The sequence below is a fragment of the Canis aureus genome, chromosome 2 (assembly GCF_053574225.1).
Source record: "Canis aureus isolate CA01 chromosome 2, VMU_Caureus_v.1.0, whole genome shotgun sequence".
Lineage (NCBI taxonomy): Eukaryota > Metazoa > Chordata > Mammalia > Carnivora > Canidae > Canis > Canis aureus.
The window spans coordinates 64,381,472-64,401,321 of NC_135612.1; the positions used below are offsets into that span (position 1 = coordinate 64,381,472).

A 19,850-nucleotide genomic window follows, 5' to 3' on the forward strand; every position below is an offset into this window, starting at 1 on the left:
AAAAATTAAAACCAAGCCTTAGACTTCTGTCAGACTGTGAGGAGAATTGTATTTTTGAACTAGTCTACAGTGTGGACAGGAAATGACCTCTCCACAAACTGCTTCTTTAAAAACAAGCAGTGGTGCCTAAAGCTATCCAGCTTCTCTCTCTCTCTCTCCCCCTCTCATTCTCTCCCTCCCTCCCTCCTTCCCTCCCTTCCTCCCTACCAACCTCCCTCCCTCCCTCCCTGAAGCTCCTGCTCTCTCCCTCTCCCTCCTCTCCCGTGCTCCCTCCCTCCTCCCTCCCTCCCTCCCTCCCGCTCTCCCTCTCCTCTCCTGCTATAGAGGGCTCCAACAGCAGTTCCCAGCCAGTGTGTTCAGCCTGCCTGCCTGCCCGCCTCTGTGTGTGTGTGTGTGTGTGAGTGTGTGTGTGTGTGTGTGAGCGTGTGCGTGCGTCTACTTTGTACTGTGAGGAACACAGCCCATGTGCTCTGCATGGACGTTACTGATACTCTGTTTAGCTTGATTTTCGACAAGCAGGCAAGATGTCCAGCACACCACATGACCCCTTCTATTCTTCTCCTTTCGGCCCATTTTATAGGAGACATACACCCTACATGGTACAGCCAGAGTACCGAATCTATGAGATGAACAAGAGACTGCAGTCTCGCACAGAGGTAAGTACTCCAACCTCGGGTGTGTGTGTGTGTGTGTGTGTGTGTTTGTATTTTTTTTTTTTTTTTAAACTGTGCATGGGCTTTTCCTGGGTCGCTGGCTGAATTCTGCGGGAAGTGTCCCACTAGATACTACCACGGACGTGGAAACGAGCGCCAGGATGAATCCAGTAGTTTGGACGCTGGCTTTCCAGGCGCAGCAACTCTTGGAGCTGGGGACAGTTTCTGCCGGAATCTTGAAATAGACAGCCCGGCACTTGATTCGCCTGCCGGGTCTCCAGAAATGCTGGTTCTTCCCCAACTCTGGGGCTTGCAGGCTCGGAAGTCGGTCCCGCTGGCGTTTCGTGAGATACAATTCCAAGGGATCTGGGGGATCATTTGCATCTGGCAAAAGAGATTTTTTTTTTTTTCCCACAAATCCCCGAGGAAGTCTGCTTTGACCTGCATTTGCTTTTCAAAGTCAGCAAAATCGAGGTGGAGGGGGCAGCGGGGTAACCCCATACACTTTTCAGAACTAGCCCTGGAGGGACACATTGTTTGTGTATTTCCGTGTGAAATTCAGAAACCAGTTGCTCGGGGCAAGGGGGTTCTCCACTTTCTCTGATCGCTGATGGGAGTGTCTCCCCAGAAGCTCTACCTTCCTTCGGAGCTGGCTCTGCATTCAAGTCAGCTCGAGTTTTGCATATTTGTAATCCTGTGCCTGAGAGAGGGAGCGAGCCTCTGCCTCCCCGGCCAGCAACTCTGGGAGCTGAGAGGAGAACAGGACTTTCAGAACTTTGTAAATGCAAAACTCCAGACTGCCTCCTGCAATTTAAATATTTAATGCCAGTTGACTTTTTCTCTGTGCTAGCTGGGCTGGCAGGTCTTGCTGCCGGGCTGTCCCTTTGCCTGCAAGTGGGGGCTTTGTGCTGAAGTGTTCTGAGCAGGAGTTAGCTGTAGGTGCACCAAAGTCACTTGAGGAAGTAGAAATCGCTGGGAATCCCGTCTCCTCTGCCAGAGTGCAAATACCCAGAGGGTTGATGGCAAAGAGCTTTGGGGAAATAGCTTTGCTGGAATTTTAGATTGGAGACTGACTCTCAGCTCTGGAAGGGGGACTCAAATCAATGTTGTATGATAAAATAAAACATACTTGCCTAAATTGTCAACAGAGCCAGGAGAATTCAGGACGCTTGATGTATTTAATACAGCTAACAAGATGTGACCTGCTTTCTGATTGGCTAACTGCTGGACAAGGACTGATTTTTCTTTTTTTTTAAACTGGGTTGTCTTTAGCACTGCTATTTTCTTTATATATTCATACATCATAGAAGTTAAATATCATTGATGATACCGTTGCTCTTCTCAGAAGCCCGTAGCTTTCACAGAAGTGTGAAACCCTGTTTTGCTTAGGGCGCTGACCTGTTGGCAGTAAACGATATTCCTGTGTTTTGTCGTGTGTGTTGCAAGGTTGTATATTTCATTCAGTGTTTTTGGAACTATCTGTTGGATTCTTAAATTCTTGCATAAACTATTGGTTGTCATAGCCTGCTTATCAGAATTAGGGAGATAGGAAATGTCTTGTACTTCAGATGCACATTAATTGCCATACAAATTTGGAGTTCAAGGGGTCTTAAAAATATACTTGGTTGAAAACTGGAGAACGAGGGCCATTAAGGCTTGGTTCTTGAGCAGGATTTAAAAATAACCTGCGTCCAGCTTAGGTTTTAGAAAGTTTCTGAGAAGTTGTGGAATGAGGTTTTGCTGCCATCCTCCTTGGTTAGGAGAACAGGCAGTTTTCCTTGATATCTGTGCTCCCTTGTGCTCCAAAATTATCACTTGGCCAGTTCAGAGCTAGGTTATCTGGGGCGCTTCCCTGTCCTGGCCCTCACGAAAATCTGCAGATGCAGAAAGATCCCACATTTGTTTCCCATTTGAGAGAAAAACCTTCGAAAAGTTCCTCATTTGTAGTATGTCTCTTAAAAAATGTCACATTATCTTTTGTGAGAGCTGAACTCAAGAACTCCTATCTTTTGGATTATGGGGTATTACTTTTAAAGATTTTCCTCTGAGTAGAAAAAAACAGCTTCATAGCCAAGAAACAGGAGAGGAAAGCTTGCTGTGACAAATCTTAAAGATTTTTTTAAAACCTCTCTGACCATGACAAAAAAGTACTGTGAACAGTTTTCTGGTATGTTCTAGAGTCAGCCCCGAACATTACCCCCCTTAATTAGATCTTTTTTACAATTATCCAAATAATTGCCCTGACACTTCTTTTCTCTTTGCCAAGCAGTAAAAGATGTCATGAACCCAAAGGCCATCAATTTGTTTTCATTTCATATGAAAAAAAGGAGAGAATAAAATAATTTCTCCTAAGATATTTAAATATAACATTAGGTATTAAATTTTGGTCACAGTTTGTAATTGGAAAAGAAAATGTTTAGATAAAAAAAAAAACTTTTCATGAGAAAGTTAGATTGTGCCTTCACCGAACTATGTTTATTGATGATGAAGTTGTTCTGAATCCTAGAGACGGTTGAAACAAAATATAATAATACCCAGCAAGAGTTACCAGGTTATTCACACACAAAATCAAATAGATTGTTGAGTGACTCTTGCAACTTAACCAATGCATTCAATCTTTTTGGCAAGAGAGACTCACCTTTTTCTCCTCTGTCTTCTGGTTGTTGATCCTATATTACATGGTATTATTTCATTGATTCCTAACAACACACACACACACACACACACACACACACACACAATTTGAGTAAGACTCTCAAGTCCCCATTCCTTTTTTTTTTTTTTTTAAGATTTTATTTATTTATTCATGAGAGAGAGAAAGAGAAGCAGAGACACAGGCAGAGGGAGAAGCAGGCTCCATGTAGGGAGCCCTACGTGGGACTTGATCCTGGGTCTCTAGGATCATGCCCTGGGCTGAAGCCACCCGAGCTGCCCCCGCCCCCCGCCCCATTCCTTTTTGAACATAGACTTGGCTAGGAAGAAATCATAGTAAATCAATGTTGATGAGTAAATTATAATCAAGTTCATTGAAATTTCCTAGAAACCTCATTCTTTATGGAAAGGAAAGAAAGTGGTAAAGAACCATGGGGTTTACCTATCCTTCCATAGCTAACCCTCCCTCCCCCAGGCATTCTGTCCTGTGATTGGTGCATTTCTTCCAATTAAATCAAATCAAAGTCCTTCCGAAACTGGGTAGTGAGAGTTTAAAGAGCTTTGGATTGGGAGGTAATCCTGTTCCTTTCTTGTTTCTGTCACTTCCTAAAACTATTTGGCATAGATCATGGTTCCTCATTTGAAAATGGTTCCTCATTTGAAAATTACCTTGTGGTACCCCTAAAATTCTCCAAAATTTCAAATGCTACAAAAATCCTGGGTTTGGTTTTCTTTTGTACGAGAAAGTATTGTGAACCCAGCATGAAGAGCACAGACATTTCTTTGCTCATGGTATTCAGTTCAAACTCACAAACAGTACTGAAAACAATGAAGTCATGGTGGAGAAAAAGCTGAAGGCAGAGACTCTGCCAATCTTGTTTTAAAGTAGCGCTCGGAGCTCCCAGTTCCTGGGACAAAATAGGTACTCAGTAAACATTTGTTAACTTGCCAGTCAATGAGTCAGTAGGTGGAAGAGGAGAGAGTTTGAGAACCATGTCACTGGAATTAGCACCTTTCCCCAGAAACACAATCCTAGTGCCTCTGGGGTCCTGCTATGCCCTGAAGCTGCTTTGGGAATCTGCCTCCCATTCCCCTAAAAGTGTTCATGTGGGGACATTCTCCACCTTTATTTTACCATGATGTGACTTAGGTGCCTAATCTTTGTGGCAAAGGAAACCAAATGTCTAAGAGATTATAGAGCCTTTTAAAAGGAATATGAATGTATCACAGAGCAAACCAAAACAACACAAAATATGTTTTAAATGCTATTGGGAAATAAAATTTATTTGCAACGTCAGAATCTCAGTGGAATTTCATAAAGAAATATGTGGGTGTACTCCCCCGCCTCCCCGGCTTTAAATGAAATTAAGAGAAACTCTTTGAGCTTTGCGTCACTGTTGGTCACTATAATTCCCAGGCAGTAGGAAGGGGGTGACATTTATGTTGTGTGTGTTACCATGATTTACCCGACGTCTTCCAAAATTCTCCTATTTGCATGGTCTTGCTGTCCCAGATGTATTTGGGAAGAACACAACTGCCCAATTATATAGTTAGTTTAGCATTGCTCACAGAGTGCAGTCGGATAGGCTAGAAAAAACATGGTCTGCAGATACCAGAATTTGTTCTGTAAAAAGCTTCAGTATTCACAAAAAGCAGTATTTTTTTCACTTCCTGAGGTCTGTGAAATGAAAATATAGGTAAAATATGGGACACATCATAGTGACCTCCGTTTTTAGTGAAAGGATTTCACTGATGTTGGATTACTATAGAATTTAAGAAAGTTTATCAAGTTACAAAAAATCTTCATTCTCGTAGATTAACTTTCTGTACCTTTTTTTCTCAAGTGACCCAACATGTCTCCATTGCAATAAAGCTGTTTTAAAGTATATATATATTTTTCCTGCTGGTAATACACTAATTTTAATAAAGTACCACAAACTCCAGGAAAGTGTGGGTTCCATTATGCATTTCTTCTGTTTCGAGTTTTTTTTTAATTTTTTCCTTTTATCAACATTACACATCCCACTCCAAAAGAGAAAACTGTGATTACAATTGGAAGCCACACACACAAGGTTTTTATTAGAATTACAGTTTTTGGTTTTGCAGGATTTAATATGAACGTGAAAAATGTTTGAAGACCTTGAAATTTAAATCTGCTGCTTGCACCCCTCCCTGCTCAACTCTCTAGCTCCCTGGGGAGGGCGTGGGAGGGGGTGGGGGGTTCTCATTCTTCTCTTTCAGTTACATTTTTATATACTTCAGTCCCAGGGTTTCACGTTGTAACATCATGTTTATTCATGGGGTAGCTTAGTATCCTTGATGTTCAGACGGAGTCTAGTTAAAATGAGATTAGGTATTTTGGATAGGTGGAAAAACATGAGAAATGCTTTGTGATAACTTGGATTTTTTTTTTCCTAGAAATTTAGAAAGAAAAATGCTGCTGTTACTCTGCCTCATATGAATGATTTTCAGTGTTAAACCAGAACTTTCCAAGTTTTTCCGAAGGGGGTTGTGCGGAGTGGGGGGAGGGGGTATTGGTAGTGGTAAGGAAAGCTGTTTTGAAAATGTTAAATGAAACCAAAAGTGCAGTTTTAAAAATGAGAACTTCCAAACTCTTTTATTTTTCAAAATCTCTACATGACTTCAGAAAACAAATCGCAGGACTCTTGTACTGATTTTATTTTCCTGACATCTTTCTTCCCCACTATGTTCTTACTATGGGAACTGTTTTTAATTAAAAATTGCTGCAAACTAACTATTAGTAGGAGGCCAAGAAGGAAAAAAAAAAATCTCTCAACTCACAGTCAACACAGATTCTTATCAGTCTAAAATCAATGCACATTTAAATTTCACCCTTTCTGGTGTGTAAATTATGATATAGGATTTAAAACCGTATGCATTTTTTATGCATTTAGCTTTTTGTTTGGGTTTCAGAAAGAAATTAATTTAAATTGTATGGAGAACAGGGCTATAAATCTCCTTTTATTACATTTGTCCACATTAACTCATTTTTCATGAGGAACACAGAACACCTCCTTTCTGAACAAGCAAACAAAACATAAAACAAACAACCTCAAATATCCAACTTTATCCATTGTCAAGAACAAGAGTCATAAATTTATTTGGATTTGGTTGGTGGGTCTCAAAATACAATTGATCTGGGAAAACAGTCTCTTTTTAAAAGTGTCAGAAAACAGAGCTTTAACAAATGTTCAGTTGATGTAGATATTACATATACCTTTGTCATTATCTGACAAAGATATTGCTTGCTTGGTTTCTTTCCTTCTTTCCTTCTTTCTTTCTTTCTTTTTTTTCTTTCTTTCTCAGTTCAAGCCTAGAATTTTTTTTTAAACTTAAATTGTAGAAGCATGAACCTGGACATAGGCAACTATTAATACATAAAACAAAATCCAATTATTTCTTCAAGAATTGCCATATTTCAGGCAATGACAATACCAGAGGCTGGAAATACAGAGATGATTAGAACATTTTCTGTCCTCTAGAAGCTTACAATTTGGTAATGAAGGAAGACATACAAACTTGGTCTTACAATGAGGTGCCATGAGAGATTAATACGTGGTGTATTATGGGTGTGTCCACGTACTGAGGGGTAAATGCCCTTCTGAAAGGTGGTCAGAGAGAGTAGCTACATCTGTGGGCTGCTTACTATGTGTTGAGCACTGTGCTGAGTGCTTTCTGTACGTCAGCTCACGGAAGCCTCATAATCACCTCTGGAGGTGGGTGCTCTGATTGCAGTTTTACTGAGGAAACAAAGGGTTAAGGAAATTGTCCAAGGTCACACAACATGCTAGTTGAGTTTTAGTGGTTGTGCTGTTAATTTCTGTGCTCTAGCACCTCTCTTGAGAGAAGTACTAGCTAGGATTCTAGTTTCACCTGTGGAAACTTATTTGGTGAACAAATTCATTTTTTTTCTCCCTAAAACAGGTTGACTTTTGCAGTGGTTGGAAAGGTGACCTCATCTATCTGACTTGATTTGACTATTTGTCTCTCAGGTCTCTGACTGATTTTCAAAAGACACCATGTGAAATTTCTAAGGATGGTGCAAAGAGCTAGACAATATACCCTGGTTATTGAGAAAAGAACCGAAATGACACTCCCTCTAGAAGAATGAGTGTCTTCGATATTCACTGAAGTGATATTCTCTGAAGAGTCACTGGACTGATTGTAGGATACTATGCATAATCATCTAAAAGTTTACTTTTTTACTTAGAAATATTTAGGTTTCCATCCAGGACTTGGCTCTTCTCAGGCATGCTCTGTGGAAGATGGTGTTTTGTCTTAAACAATGAAATATTAGGAGATTAAATTAGGATTAGACTTTGGGATGACCTTGGCTTCCTTTGCAGGTACTCATTGAACAATCTTAGGGAAAATAGAGGCATACAGGGCTTCCTGCTCACCAGTTTGATCCTCTTCTAAGAGGCAATCTCCACCCTCTGTGTCTCTGCCTTTCTTTGTGGGAGGTGATGTCCCCTACCTACACGTGTAGCCTACTTCAGGTTCCAGTGAGGCCCTTGCCTTTATAGTAAATGCTTACCAATTTTTGAACATAGGATGGATTTCCTCATTTGATCTACCCCAAACCTGAGATGCTTGCATTCTGGTTGTCCTTTAACAGATACCAGAAAAGTGAAGCCCAGAGACATGTAGACTGAGTCCATACCTGGGCATCTCTGGGGGCCACATCTTCTGACTCCCCACTTCAATGTTCTCTTCCAAAGCATGTGTGTGGTACAGGCCCCTTGCACTCCTTTAGAGGTCCTGACTTGCCCTCACTTTTTCACCACTTTTGACTTACCTAATTTGAAGTTTTAGTCTTCCAACTAAAAACAGAAGGCACAGGGTTAGAGATTTTTGACAGACCCCTCTGAAGAAGAGGGAGCTACTCTGTTCTGGTGACATCACAACCCCATCCTCTCTTTTCCGGGTTAGGATGGTTTCCTAACTGCCCTCCCTGTTCCCTCTCTTCATCTTAAAATCTATTCCCCATGAGCAGCCAAAGTGATATTTTTTTTTTTTCAAAGTGATATTTTTGAAGCATAAATTGGATCACATCACTTTTTAGTGTTCCCTTATGCCCAGAATAAGCTCCTTGCTTTAACTGTAAGAATGGATTGATCTGCTCCTTCCTGAGATCCAGTCTTACCTCCTTCCACATGTTCTGCAGACTCCAGCTACAAGGAGCATCTTTGGATCTAATAACTCTCCGAGCTTGTCCATATCTCAACACCTTTGCCCTCAGCGGTGGGATGGATATACAGATTCCTCTATAATAACCCATACAAGTATTAGAAGATCTAATTTGAATTAGAATTTGACATGGTGTCGGTTTTATTTGCAGGTAATCAATTAAATATCCCAAAGAAGGTAATGACAATGAAGGGTGAGAGTCCCAGCACTTAGGAGATCCTCTCCTGACCAGCTTAAATGTCCCCTTCACAGAGTAGTTTTCCTGGATCACCTCAATTAAAATGACCTTCCTTAATCCCATTCACTTTCTATCACATGTCCCGATAATTCCTGATAATTTTCTTCATAGAAATGGTAGCAAACTGATATTTTCTTGCTTCTAGTTTATTTCTTAAATATCTGCATGTTCCCTATGGAATATGAGCTGTGTGGACACTGGATCTTGAATCTCACCAAAGAATCTGTGAGCCTAATAGCCCGGTGAGTGCTCACTGATAGAATGCTCAGCCAGACTTGCAGGGGGCGGGGGGAAAAAAAAAAAAGAAGGCTGGAATGAGAAGAAAGGGTTGACCTGAGAATTTTGCTTTCTGGGTGTTATGAATCTGTTGGGAGTCTCCTGACTTCTGATTAAAAATATTTACACTTATCCTAGTGTTTTTTCTCACTTGATATATCTACCACTTCTCTCTCTTTGGGTATGCCAAGGGGCTCACAGCCATGAATTAGGATATGAATCGTGAGTGTAACTTATATTTCCTGGAGCACTTTGCACTTTGGGAAAGGGCTTTCAGGGCCATTAATTAGCTATTTGAAGTGATTTACACAACAGAAAATATGGAAATTTATGTTAGTACGTGATGTTGTGGTTTATAATAAATTTGTGTTTGCTAACTGTAGTGTGAGACAGAGATGCTCTCCCCAGTTGGATTGTGTTTGTGTATGTGTGCACCTTCTAGGTAGGAAATATGCACAGTATTTCCACCAGTGCTTTTTTCCTTTGGAGCAAAAAGAGTGACGTCCCTGGAACGTAAAGATCTGAACGGAAGTATGACCTATAACAAGTCAGATCTGGATCCAAACCCTGGCTTGCCTCTTGCTTGTTCTGTGATCTTAGGGAAGTTTCTTAACTTTTCTGTTTGTTTTCTTGGCTTGAGTTTTAGGTTGGGAGATGAATGGCTAATGGATGTAAAATGCCTGGTATAGGGGCGCCTGGGTGGCTCAGTTGGTTAAGCGTCTGCCTTCTACTCAGGTTGTGATCCCAGGGTCCTGGGATGGAGCCTTGCACTGGGCTCCCTACTCTACCAGGAGCCTGCTTCTCTCTCTCCTTCTGTCTGCTGCTCCCCTTGCTTGTGTTCTCACTCTATCAAATAAATTCAAAAAGATCTTAAAAAAAAAAACCTGGTACAGTAACCTCCCCACTCTCCCACTGCAGTTTTGCTTTGCTTAGTTTTGGTTCCATGCAGTCAACCGTAGTCCAGGAGCAGATGATCCTCCTTCTGCTATATTGTTAGAAGGTCAATAGCAGGCTAACGCTACATAGCAATGCCAGTGTCATTCACCTCACCTTGCCTCATCACATAGCCATTTTATCATCTTATATATCCCCGGAAGAAGGGTGACTGCAGTACAGCAGATATTTTAAGAGAGAGACTTCATTCACCTAACTTTTGTTATAGCATATTGTTATAATTATTTTATTATTAGTTATTGTTGTTAATCCCTTACTGTGCCCAATTTATAACTTACACTTTATCCTAGGGGTGTATGATGGGAGAAAACATAGTACATATAGGGTTTGGTACTCTCCATGGTTTCAGGCATCCACTGGGGGTCTTGGAATGCATTTTTCACAGATAAGGGGGGATTTCTGTGTATAGTAAGTGCTCAACGAATGGGAACTAAGATGAGGATGGTGATGATGATTTGAGGCCCCTATTCTCTATCCTATCAGCAAATTAAGTCGCATAAGTAATGTAAGACTGCTTGGTATCCTGAAAATATCTTTACAAATTAAAAAAAAAATTTTTTTTAACAAATACTTTTTACATAGTTTGTACTAGCACATTGCAATCTAATGGACAAAACTTGTAATGATGTTGTAAGACTTATCGATTCCATGTTCTTTTTTTTTTTTTTTTTTTTTTTTATGATAGGCACACAGTGAGAGAGAGAGGCAGAGACACAGGCAGAGGGAAAAGCAGGCTCCATGCACCGGGAGCCCGACATGGGACTCGATCCCGGATATCCAGGACCATGCCCTGGGCCAAAGGCAGGCGCCAAACCGCTGCGCCACCCAGGGTTCCCCTCCATGTTCTTATATAAGATAATGCCATCAGGATTTTTCACTGTTATATAGTAGTGCTGACATAATAATCTTATACCTTCTTGTGGCCATGATCTCCCCGTACATCCAGGTTATAATGATCTCTGAGATATACCTATAGTTAAGGACTAAGAATTGACCAATGTGTGGGACACACGCACTCCATTCTGTTGGGAGAAAGCTGTGTTCAGGGTTTGCTCCTGCTAAGGTCAGCGGAGAGAACAGAACGTCGAAATATTCTCTGGTACCAGTAGCACCTTTGCAGGGCCACCTAATGGGGACCCCAGGGAGGGCCGAGGAGCACACACCTGCTGTCCTTGACTGGCCATTTCGTCTAAAGAGGCGCACTTCTCAATATGTGGCTCTGCACAGTCTTCTTCAAGGGAGCTGTGTCAGCACTGGTCGGAAGGAAGCCTGAAGCACCACCTGCGTGTCTGGACTGCTAACAGCCCTGCCAATTGATCCACTGTGACACCTTGTGGCTTACTCCTTAACACAGTGAAACTGCACTCGCGTGGAAGTGGTGGTGCGCTGAATGGTGCCATGCGGGATCGTGCTGGCCAGAGGGATCACATTGATGGGTAGGAAAGCTGCCTCCTTCCGCTTTCCTTAGAGATGCACCTGGGTGTTAGTGTGCTCATTTGTCCCATTAATTTCAGTGTAGGGCTTCCTTGATTTTTCATTATTGAATTCTTTAAATTACACATACCTTCCTACACTTCATCTCTTTGACCAGGTCATTGGTGATTTTTATTTAGAGTTCCACGTTAATAATTTTTTTATCAGTCTTTCTAGTCAAGATCTTGCGTCACTCAAACATTAAATAGTTTGCATATATATATGTGTGTGTGTGTGTATATGTGTATATATATATATATATTTTTTTCTTTTTTGGAGAGGGTAGTGCTTGTTAAATTTTGCTCCCCAATATGGGTCATTTCTAAGGACTCATGAAGATTTTATCTTGAGACTGAAAATTATGTTGACAAGCAAAAGCTAGTCAACAAGGCGAACCATTCATTCGATGGTACACACATACACAAGTCTTCTTTTTTTTTTTCACAAGTCTTCTTATACCTTCTAATTTTAGTCATGATTATGCTGCAATTGGTTAAAATTTCTTGCTTGAAATTGAAATTAGGCAGTTGGTACATATCTCCTACCTTTGAAAGGTTTTGATGGAGAATATTTAATGGAGCCTACCATTCTCAAATTGACTGAATCCTAGAATTTCAGAGCTGGAATAGACACGAGAGGTCATCAAGTCCAAGCTTCTGATTTTGGAAGTTCAGAAACCAGACACAGGTGGGACTTATCTGGACCTTGAAGTGCTGCTAAATGGTCTCAGGTTTTGTAAATCGTAACACTTGTTGCCTGGTAATAACCAGGGATTGGCCAAATTAAACACTCTTACCAACCACTAATTTGTTCTTCAATCTTGCAAAAATGTCTGTTTCAAACCATTTTCTCCTTTTCCAGTTTTCTGGTTGCCCTAAAATAGTATCAGTCTTTAGTATCATGCTACTGATATTGAAAAACACAACACTAACCTACCTTGTTTTAGAATGTGTGATTGCTTTCTTTGCCAATTTATTTAAAATTAAATTGTGTGTGCTTTATAATATATATTTAAATTTTCTGATTTTAAAAACATGATACATCATCAATATGGAGTATTTATAAAATACAACAATGTGCAAAGAAGTAAATACAAATTTTCTCTAATTCTACTATGCAAAAAATTGCTTTTAACATATTAGTGTATAAATGTAATATACACAAGTATATACGTCAACTTTTTCATGTCTGGGAGCATTCTGAACACTCTTTTGAATGTAGCTCTTTTAACTAAAATTATGAGTGTTTCACCATGCTCTTAAGCCTTTTAAAAATATATTTTGAGTTGTCTGAATTCTTTATACTTATGCTTATGTTTTAAAAATTAATACCATATAAATATTTTAAAAATTATCTGGCTCCTTTGTACCATGATTTAAACTCAAAGAATTAGTATTTTTAATAATCAAGCTTATCTCCCAGTAAGATGGGATGCTGGTACTAAGGATTTAGCTATGGTGACTATTATGATTACTGTTAGCATCTAATACTAGGCAGAAATCTTCACCGAGGGTTCCCTGTCTCCTTTTAAGGATTTCCCCTCCCATTTGAGGACAGATGTTTTTCCCCCCTTGTTTTTCTTTCTCTTGTATTATTTCTGAGTCAAGAGGCAGCTGGCATGCAACCTTGTGCAAGGTCCATAAATCAAAAGATTTTTTGCACAATTTATACTGGGAAGAAGGAGCTTGAATTAATGTTAAGAGTTAGTGTTGATCTAGAACCAGTAGGTTGAGCTATAGCGAGTTAATTTATGACACTGTTTGAAGGACATATATTCAATTCAAGGAGAAAAGTGAAATCTCAAAAAGTGAGCTATGTCATGAGTTGTATGCAATGTTATCTTATTTTCTCCATTGGATCGAAGAGATCCTTGGGGTCAGGTACTATCTTATTCATGTTTGTATCCTTCGTGATAATTTACATTCTCTGTTCCAATAGTGGTCTTTTTTTTTTTTTAAAGGCACATTTCACAGAGGCAGACATTTTGTAACTAGATTCTGAGTTCTCACTGTTTTAATATGGGTAATATGCATTTTATAGATAAGCTTCATACACATATGCTTCTATGAAAATGTTGTGGTGTGCAGTATTGTCCCCTACTACAGCACTAGCATTAAATGATTAACTTCTGGAGTCATGCAGATTTATTTTTCTTACTATTTGTATGACCTTGAGTGAATTAATTTACCCCTTCTTGTCTCAGTTGCCTTCTTGGGTAATGTAGGAGTGATGATAGAAACGAAGTCTTTGGGTTTTTATGAGGACTGAATGAGATCATTCTTATAAAGTAGTTAGCATAGTGCCTGTCCCCTAGAAGTGTTAACCACTGTTATCATGGCTTATTTGTTCCGTGGATATTGAGCATCTACCTTATGTGGTCTTACTGGTCTAGAGATGAAGAGGGTGTCATCCCCGTGGTGAAGGAGCTAGTGAGAGCACAGTAAGGATTTATGGGAAGGAGGGTGTTGAGGGATGAGTGTGGGGTCTGCCAGTCTGAGAAGGATGATGGGAAGGTGGTTTTTGGCAGAAGGAATGGCACATGCAAAGACACTGAGCCTTGAAATGTGTCTGTTTGATGAAGGTGAGGATTTTAGAATGACTGGGGCTTATGGTCTGGGGAGTCTGTTCATTATATGCAGGTGGGGTTGGCGAAGGTAGGAGATAAGCCTGGAGAGGAAGGGGGGAAACAGATGATGAAGGTTTTGGTATGCCACTCCAGGACCTTTGGTCTTCATCTTTCAGAGACTATCTATTGGACTTACCATGGTGACTACAAACAGGGCCCTGATGTGATTGGTTAGTTTCTCTGTGCTTTGGTTTCCTCATTTGGAAAATGATACAAAAGTAGTTCCCCTCTCACACGATTGTTTTGAGGAATTTAATGAGGTAAGGTTTGTAAGCCCTTAGACCAGCACCTCAGACATAGTAGGGATTAAATCAATATTAGCATCTACTGTACTGGACAAAGGGAATTGATAAAAGATAGTTTTTTGCCTGGGTGGGGTGTGTGTGTGTGTGTGTGTGTAACAATTTGATCTGCTTTTGGGCAAGATCACTCTGGTCACTTTGTGGAGAGGAACAAGCCGTCTGTCTTGGAGCATATTTGTCTGCTGAGAGAAAGGAATCGGTGAATGGGGAGATGCACAAAGGAAAAATCACACACAGTTACTGGCTGACTGAGCTATTTTTAGCCTAGTGTGTCTGAAGCAAAGGATGGATTTTCATGGCATTTTTTTTTAAAGATGCAAAATTACCGTAAGCCAGAGTTATGTAACTTGCCCAGGGACACTTTAATTGTCCACCAGTGAGGCCCATGATGTGGTTCATGAAACTTTTAGCAGTCATTTTTAGAGGATGGGTCCCCAGGGTCTCCAGCCTGACTTTTTTTCCTGCTTTGCCAGAAACGGGAAACCGGAAGTAATGGCCTATGCCTTCTGGGAAAAACCTCCTTACATGGTAGCCAGCCTGGCACCAGGACCCCATAGTGATGTGACAGTGAGTCAAGTGAAAAGGCAGAGTGGGGAGAAAGAAGACAGAGTTGAAATCCTACCCTATCCAGGACATGTAACGTGAGTCTCAGAGACTCAGTTTCCAAAGTGGCAGATTGAGAACAACACTACATCAACATCAGGGACATCTTGAACACTAAGTGGGACCATGGAGGTAAATTGGCAAGATTGGGATGGTATCTGGTAGCGACCCTTCCCTTCCCAACATGGTGCTTCATGTGATGTCACAGGTCCACAGGCTTGGTGTATTTTAGGGGTGGGTTTCCCATAACTCTTCTCTCTAAACATGAGCCTATGGCTTTGGATAAATCTTTCTTTTTTCCTGAGCCTGTATCCTCTCCCAACAGCTCCGGTGTAGATGAGATGTGAATGGCAAGGTTCTCTCATTGGTCCCAGAGTCTCTGATTCCCAATAGATGGACTGTTTGCTTCTGTTTTTAAGCTACCACATTAAAAATAAAATCAGGCTAAATAATGTGTTATTGACTCCCTGTCAAGTCTCCTGTTCTTTTTCTCCCACCCTCATTGGTGAAGGGAACTTGCTGAGTCACAGCGTCTTGCTTTTCCACACCAACTGGCTGGAGCTGGAGAGCCATGCTTCTCCCAATGCTCTGTGCACCATTGTCTTAAAACCTGCACATGAAAGAAGGTTCGGGGATTGTTTTTTCTGGTCATCGTAAAAGAACTTCGAAATGCAAATGCAGGATGTACTGAAATTACAGAGATCAGTGGGTGCCCTGTACTGTCAGGTTTTTTTTTTTTTTTTAAGAAAGGTTAAAATTCATCTGAACCAAGACTAGAAAATAAGCTTAAGGTGTTAGGTTATTCTGAAAAGACTGTTAATGCCTGTTGGCTAAGTGCATTAAACTGCTTTGAAATGATCACTTGTGTGTACTATTTTAAAACCTGCTTGCTGGGATGGTGATTTAAACCTGTTTTTTTCTGGACTCAAAACTTCGCATTTGTCTGTTGAAAAAAATACTGTATTTGAGATAAATAAATATTAAAATATAGTTTATTATATTTCCAGGCATTTGTCTGTAAGGAAAATATGTCAAGACACTTATAGTTAGAAACTGAAATCTCTGCCTTAATTCACTCCATCGTATTTCCAAAGAGCCTAACCATATATATAGTATTACTAGGTCTCCAGAGACCTCCTTGAAGGGATACCAGATACTCATGGTATAACAGGAGAGTGGGAGGTGGGGAGAAAATGGTGGGGAATGGTTTCCAGTCCTAATTCTATATTTCCTGTGATTTTTTTTTTTTTAATGGAAGCAGGGGAAAAGGAGAGACGAAAGAATGCTGTTACTTTTATGACAGCTTTGATTCTAGACTATTAAAGAAGTAGCATTTACTGTGGCACCCTGGAGTTTCTATGGTGGGATTGCATGGCTTATTCATATCTCAATAACTTATTGAGCTTTTTTATTATGTGCTTGGTGATGGGGGATGACAAGCAAGCCCTGCCCTCAGGATGCTCATCGCCTAGTGGGGAAGACAGCCGGCTAAATAGATACTTTTGGTGAAAGGTGACCAGAATTCTGATAGGCAAGACTAGGCTGTGGAGAGCAGTGAGGATGGACATCATCCTAGCAGAAAGTAGTATTGGGACACACACACACGTACATATGCACATGCACATAAGTGCACATACCCATACATGTGCACATTTCACACTCTAAGTTGCTTATCATATGTAGTAAATTGTGACCCAAATATTCATATTTTTAATCTAGGGCACTCCTAACTTTTTGACAATGCTGCTTATCTGGTGATCTTTAGAGGTATTAAGCTGCTTAAACATCCAAACCCAGGGAGATAAAGCCGTGAAGTATTAAAGTGATGGCTGCAGCATTAAAGTGATGGCTGCAGCATTAAAGTGATGATTGCAAGGAGGCCCTCTAAACCTCAGATGAGGGAGAGAAAGAAGGCAACCTCTCTAAGCCTACTTCAAAAGCCAAGATATAGCAAAAATAGTCCTTTTGTTTTTCCTTGGCCTTGAGATATTGTTTGTGTGTAGGGTAGAAAACTTCATCCTTACCACGATGCTGATTGTAGTAATTTTCATGAAACTTCTAAACTTCTAAGTTGTTACTTAATGAATCTAAAAAAACAAAAACAAAAACAAAAAAAACCTCTTCCAGCTATGTTATCTAGTTAGACAATGCTGAGAAAAATTGAGGAAGAAAAAGATCATGTGAAACCTTGAATGGTTAGGAATCCCTAAAACTGAAGGCAGGGATTTATTTTTTTTTCTCTTTTTCTTTTATTTATTTATTTATGATAGTCACACACAGAGAGAGAGAGAGAGAGAGGCAGAGACACAGGCAGAGGGAGAAGCAGGCTCCATGCACCGGGAGCCCGACGTGGGATTCAATCCTGGGTCTCCAGGATCGCGCCCTGGGCCAAAGGCAGGCGCTAAACCACTGAGCCACCCAGGGATCCCAAGGCAGGGATTTAATAAGAGTAAAGCAGAATCTCAGAATGCAAGAGCAGGAACAATGGAAATCACAGTGAACATTTACTGAGTGTTTTGCTGCATGCCAATCTCATAGCTAAGTGTCTCAATTAAGTCACATACCAATAGTAGTATTGGTAATATTATTAGGTACTAATAACAGTACTACTAGGGAGTATTATTACCTCCATTTTTCCCACAAGGACACAGAGGCTTTAAGAGGTTTAGTAATAAGCACAGGGTTTCACAGCAAGCAAGAATCCCACTGTGGCTGCACTCAAATTCAGGGTTAATCTTCACTCTTTAATTCTACTGACTCTCCAGATAGTGCTCCACTTTACAGATGAAGAAACTGAGGCCCAGAGAAGTTACACAGGCCTGTGGTCACACCGGGAAGAGCCTTTTTCATTGGTTGATGATTTTGTCTTCAGTTCCTAAGTGGGAACCAGCCTGTGTACACTGAGAATCCTCTGTGAGTGTCACATCACTATGAATGTCATATCACTGTGGCCTTCTTGAGGTCACGGACCACGCGTGGCTCATCTTTGTGTCAGTGCTATAGAATGCAGAGCCAAGTGCAGAAGAAATGCTTTAGACTGAATGAAGAATATGAGAGAAGTAGCAGGCTTGGAATTTTGAACATAAGTAACTGTAGACTCCACCCAGCACAAGCTTGTTTGTCTTTCCAGGCATAGCAGCCTATAGGATATGTTTAAGTGAATTAGTAAAAGGTGCTCCCTCTAGGTGAGCCTACAAAGGGAAAGCTTTCTGGTTTTCCTGGCAGGGACAAGCTCCATAGGACTTTGTGAAATATTTTGGATTTCAGCCTCCTCTTCCTATTCTCTTGGCCAGCTGTCTTTTTGCAGTGTGAAAACTGCTCAACTGTACAAGGAGGCCTGTTTTTATTTAACTTAATCATTCAGAATCTAATACAGGACCTGGAATCTGTCTGATAGTCACTAAATATCGATTGAACACATGAAACATTTTAAAGAGGTGCTAAGTTGTCTTCTGGCCATATAATGCAATAACTACAGTAGAGTGTTTGGGCTGTGTGTTGTGGAGGAGGTTGGTGTTGAATTGGTTCTATAAGGAATTATAGGCTTGGGATTTGTTGGAGGAAGAAGAAGGGAATCCGATTTGGAAGGGACAGAGGACTAAGATGCCACCAGGCAAACAGATGAGGGGCTGGAATTGGATATGGGTGGCTGACCTCAGCTCAGAGAAGTCTCTGCAGGTGTGAAGGCAATTGCACATCTGAAAGCGGTACCAGTCTCATCCATCCCATGCTTGATCACCATGTCCCCAGAATGCAGTGTGAATGGGGCTTCATGGACTTGTTTAATTTACTTCTTGTTTCTGAGGGAGACACCCTACCTTCTCTGCCCACTCAAAGTTCTACGTAGAAACAGAACTACTAGGATGTCTCTCTCTCTGTCTCTGTCTTTATCTCTATCTATCTAGGAAGACATTAATTATTATAAAGTATTGGCTCATTTGATTATGGAGGCTGAGAAGTCCCATGATCTGTCATCTGCAAACTGGGGATTCAGGAAAGCTGGTGGTGTGGTTTGAAGACTGGAGAGCTGGAGGGCCGATGGCGTAGATTCCAGTTGGAGGTCTGAAGGCTTGGGAACCAGGAGCCCCGAAGGTGGGAAAAGGTCATTATTCTAGCTCAATGAGTCAGGCAGTCTATCAGACCTTCCTCTGCCTTTTTGTTCTATTCAGGCTCTCAACCAATCGGATGATATCCACTCACACTGCAGAGGGCATCTGCTTTATTCGGTTTACCAATTGAAATGCCAGTTTTGGGGCCCCTGGGTGGCTCAGCGGTTGAGGGGCTGCCTTCGGCTCAGGGTGTGATCCCGGGATCCGGGTTGGAGTCCCACATCTGGCTCCCTGTGAGGAGCCTGCTTCTCCTTCTGCCTGTGTCTCTGCCTCTCTCTCTGCGTCTCTCATGAATAAATAAATAAAACCTTAAAAAAAAATGAAATGCCAGTCTTTTCTAGAAGTGCTTCACGAACACATCCAGAAATAATGTTTAACCAGATAATCTGGTATTCCATGGCCTGGTCAAGTTAACACATAGAATGAACCATCACACTTTTCTCTGCTAAATGTTTGTTTTTTCAGCTGTAAAACAGTGTGGTTTGGGAGGTACTTGAAAATTTAGCTGAAGAGTTTAGATTTGACTCTGTAATAATAGGAACCATAGCATGTTCTTGAGCAGATCCCTTAAAATCTTATTGATTCTCTCATTCAGTGCATTTATGTTGAGTAGGGGCCAAGTGTTTAGCATACAGTGATACAGAAAAACAGACATGGGCCTTTCTTGTAGGATACAACCAAGTAGGAAAGGTATATAGCAAGTACATAATCATATTAATTAACATATAGTTATAATGGATAAAATGCACTATA

General features: G+C 40.8%; 1 protein-coding gene across 10 annotated transcripts in view; it reads left to right on the forward strand.

Annotated features, from left to right (window-relative positions):
* The first annotated feature begins 295 nt into the window (after nucleotides 1–295).
* LDB2 (LIM domain binding 2) overlaps nucleotides 296–19,850 on the forward strand; it is a 375,092-nt gene continuing 355,537 nt past the window's right edge. For 6 of the 10 annotated variants that reach the window (XM_077876894.1, XM_077876907.1, XM_077876929.1 and 3 more), the window contains exon 1: nucleotides 296–656. In XM_077876894.1, the coding sequence (XP_077733020.1) occupies nucleotides 525–656 (132 nt within the window). In that variant the 5' untranslated portion in view covers nucleotides 296–524. The remainder of the gene's footprint in view (nucleotides 657–19,850) is intronic. The other 4 variants (XM_077876867.1, XM_077876899.1, XM_077876923.1 and 1 more) reach the window with 2 other exon arrangements.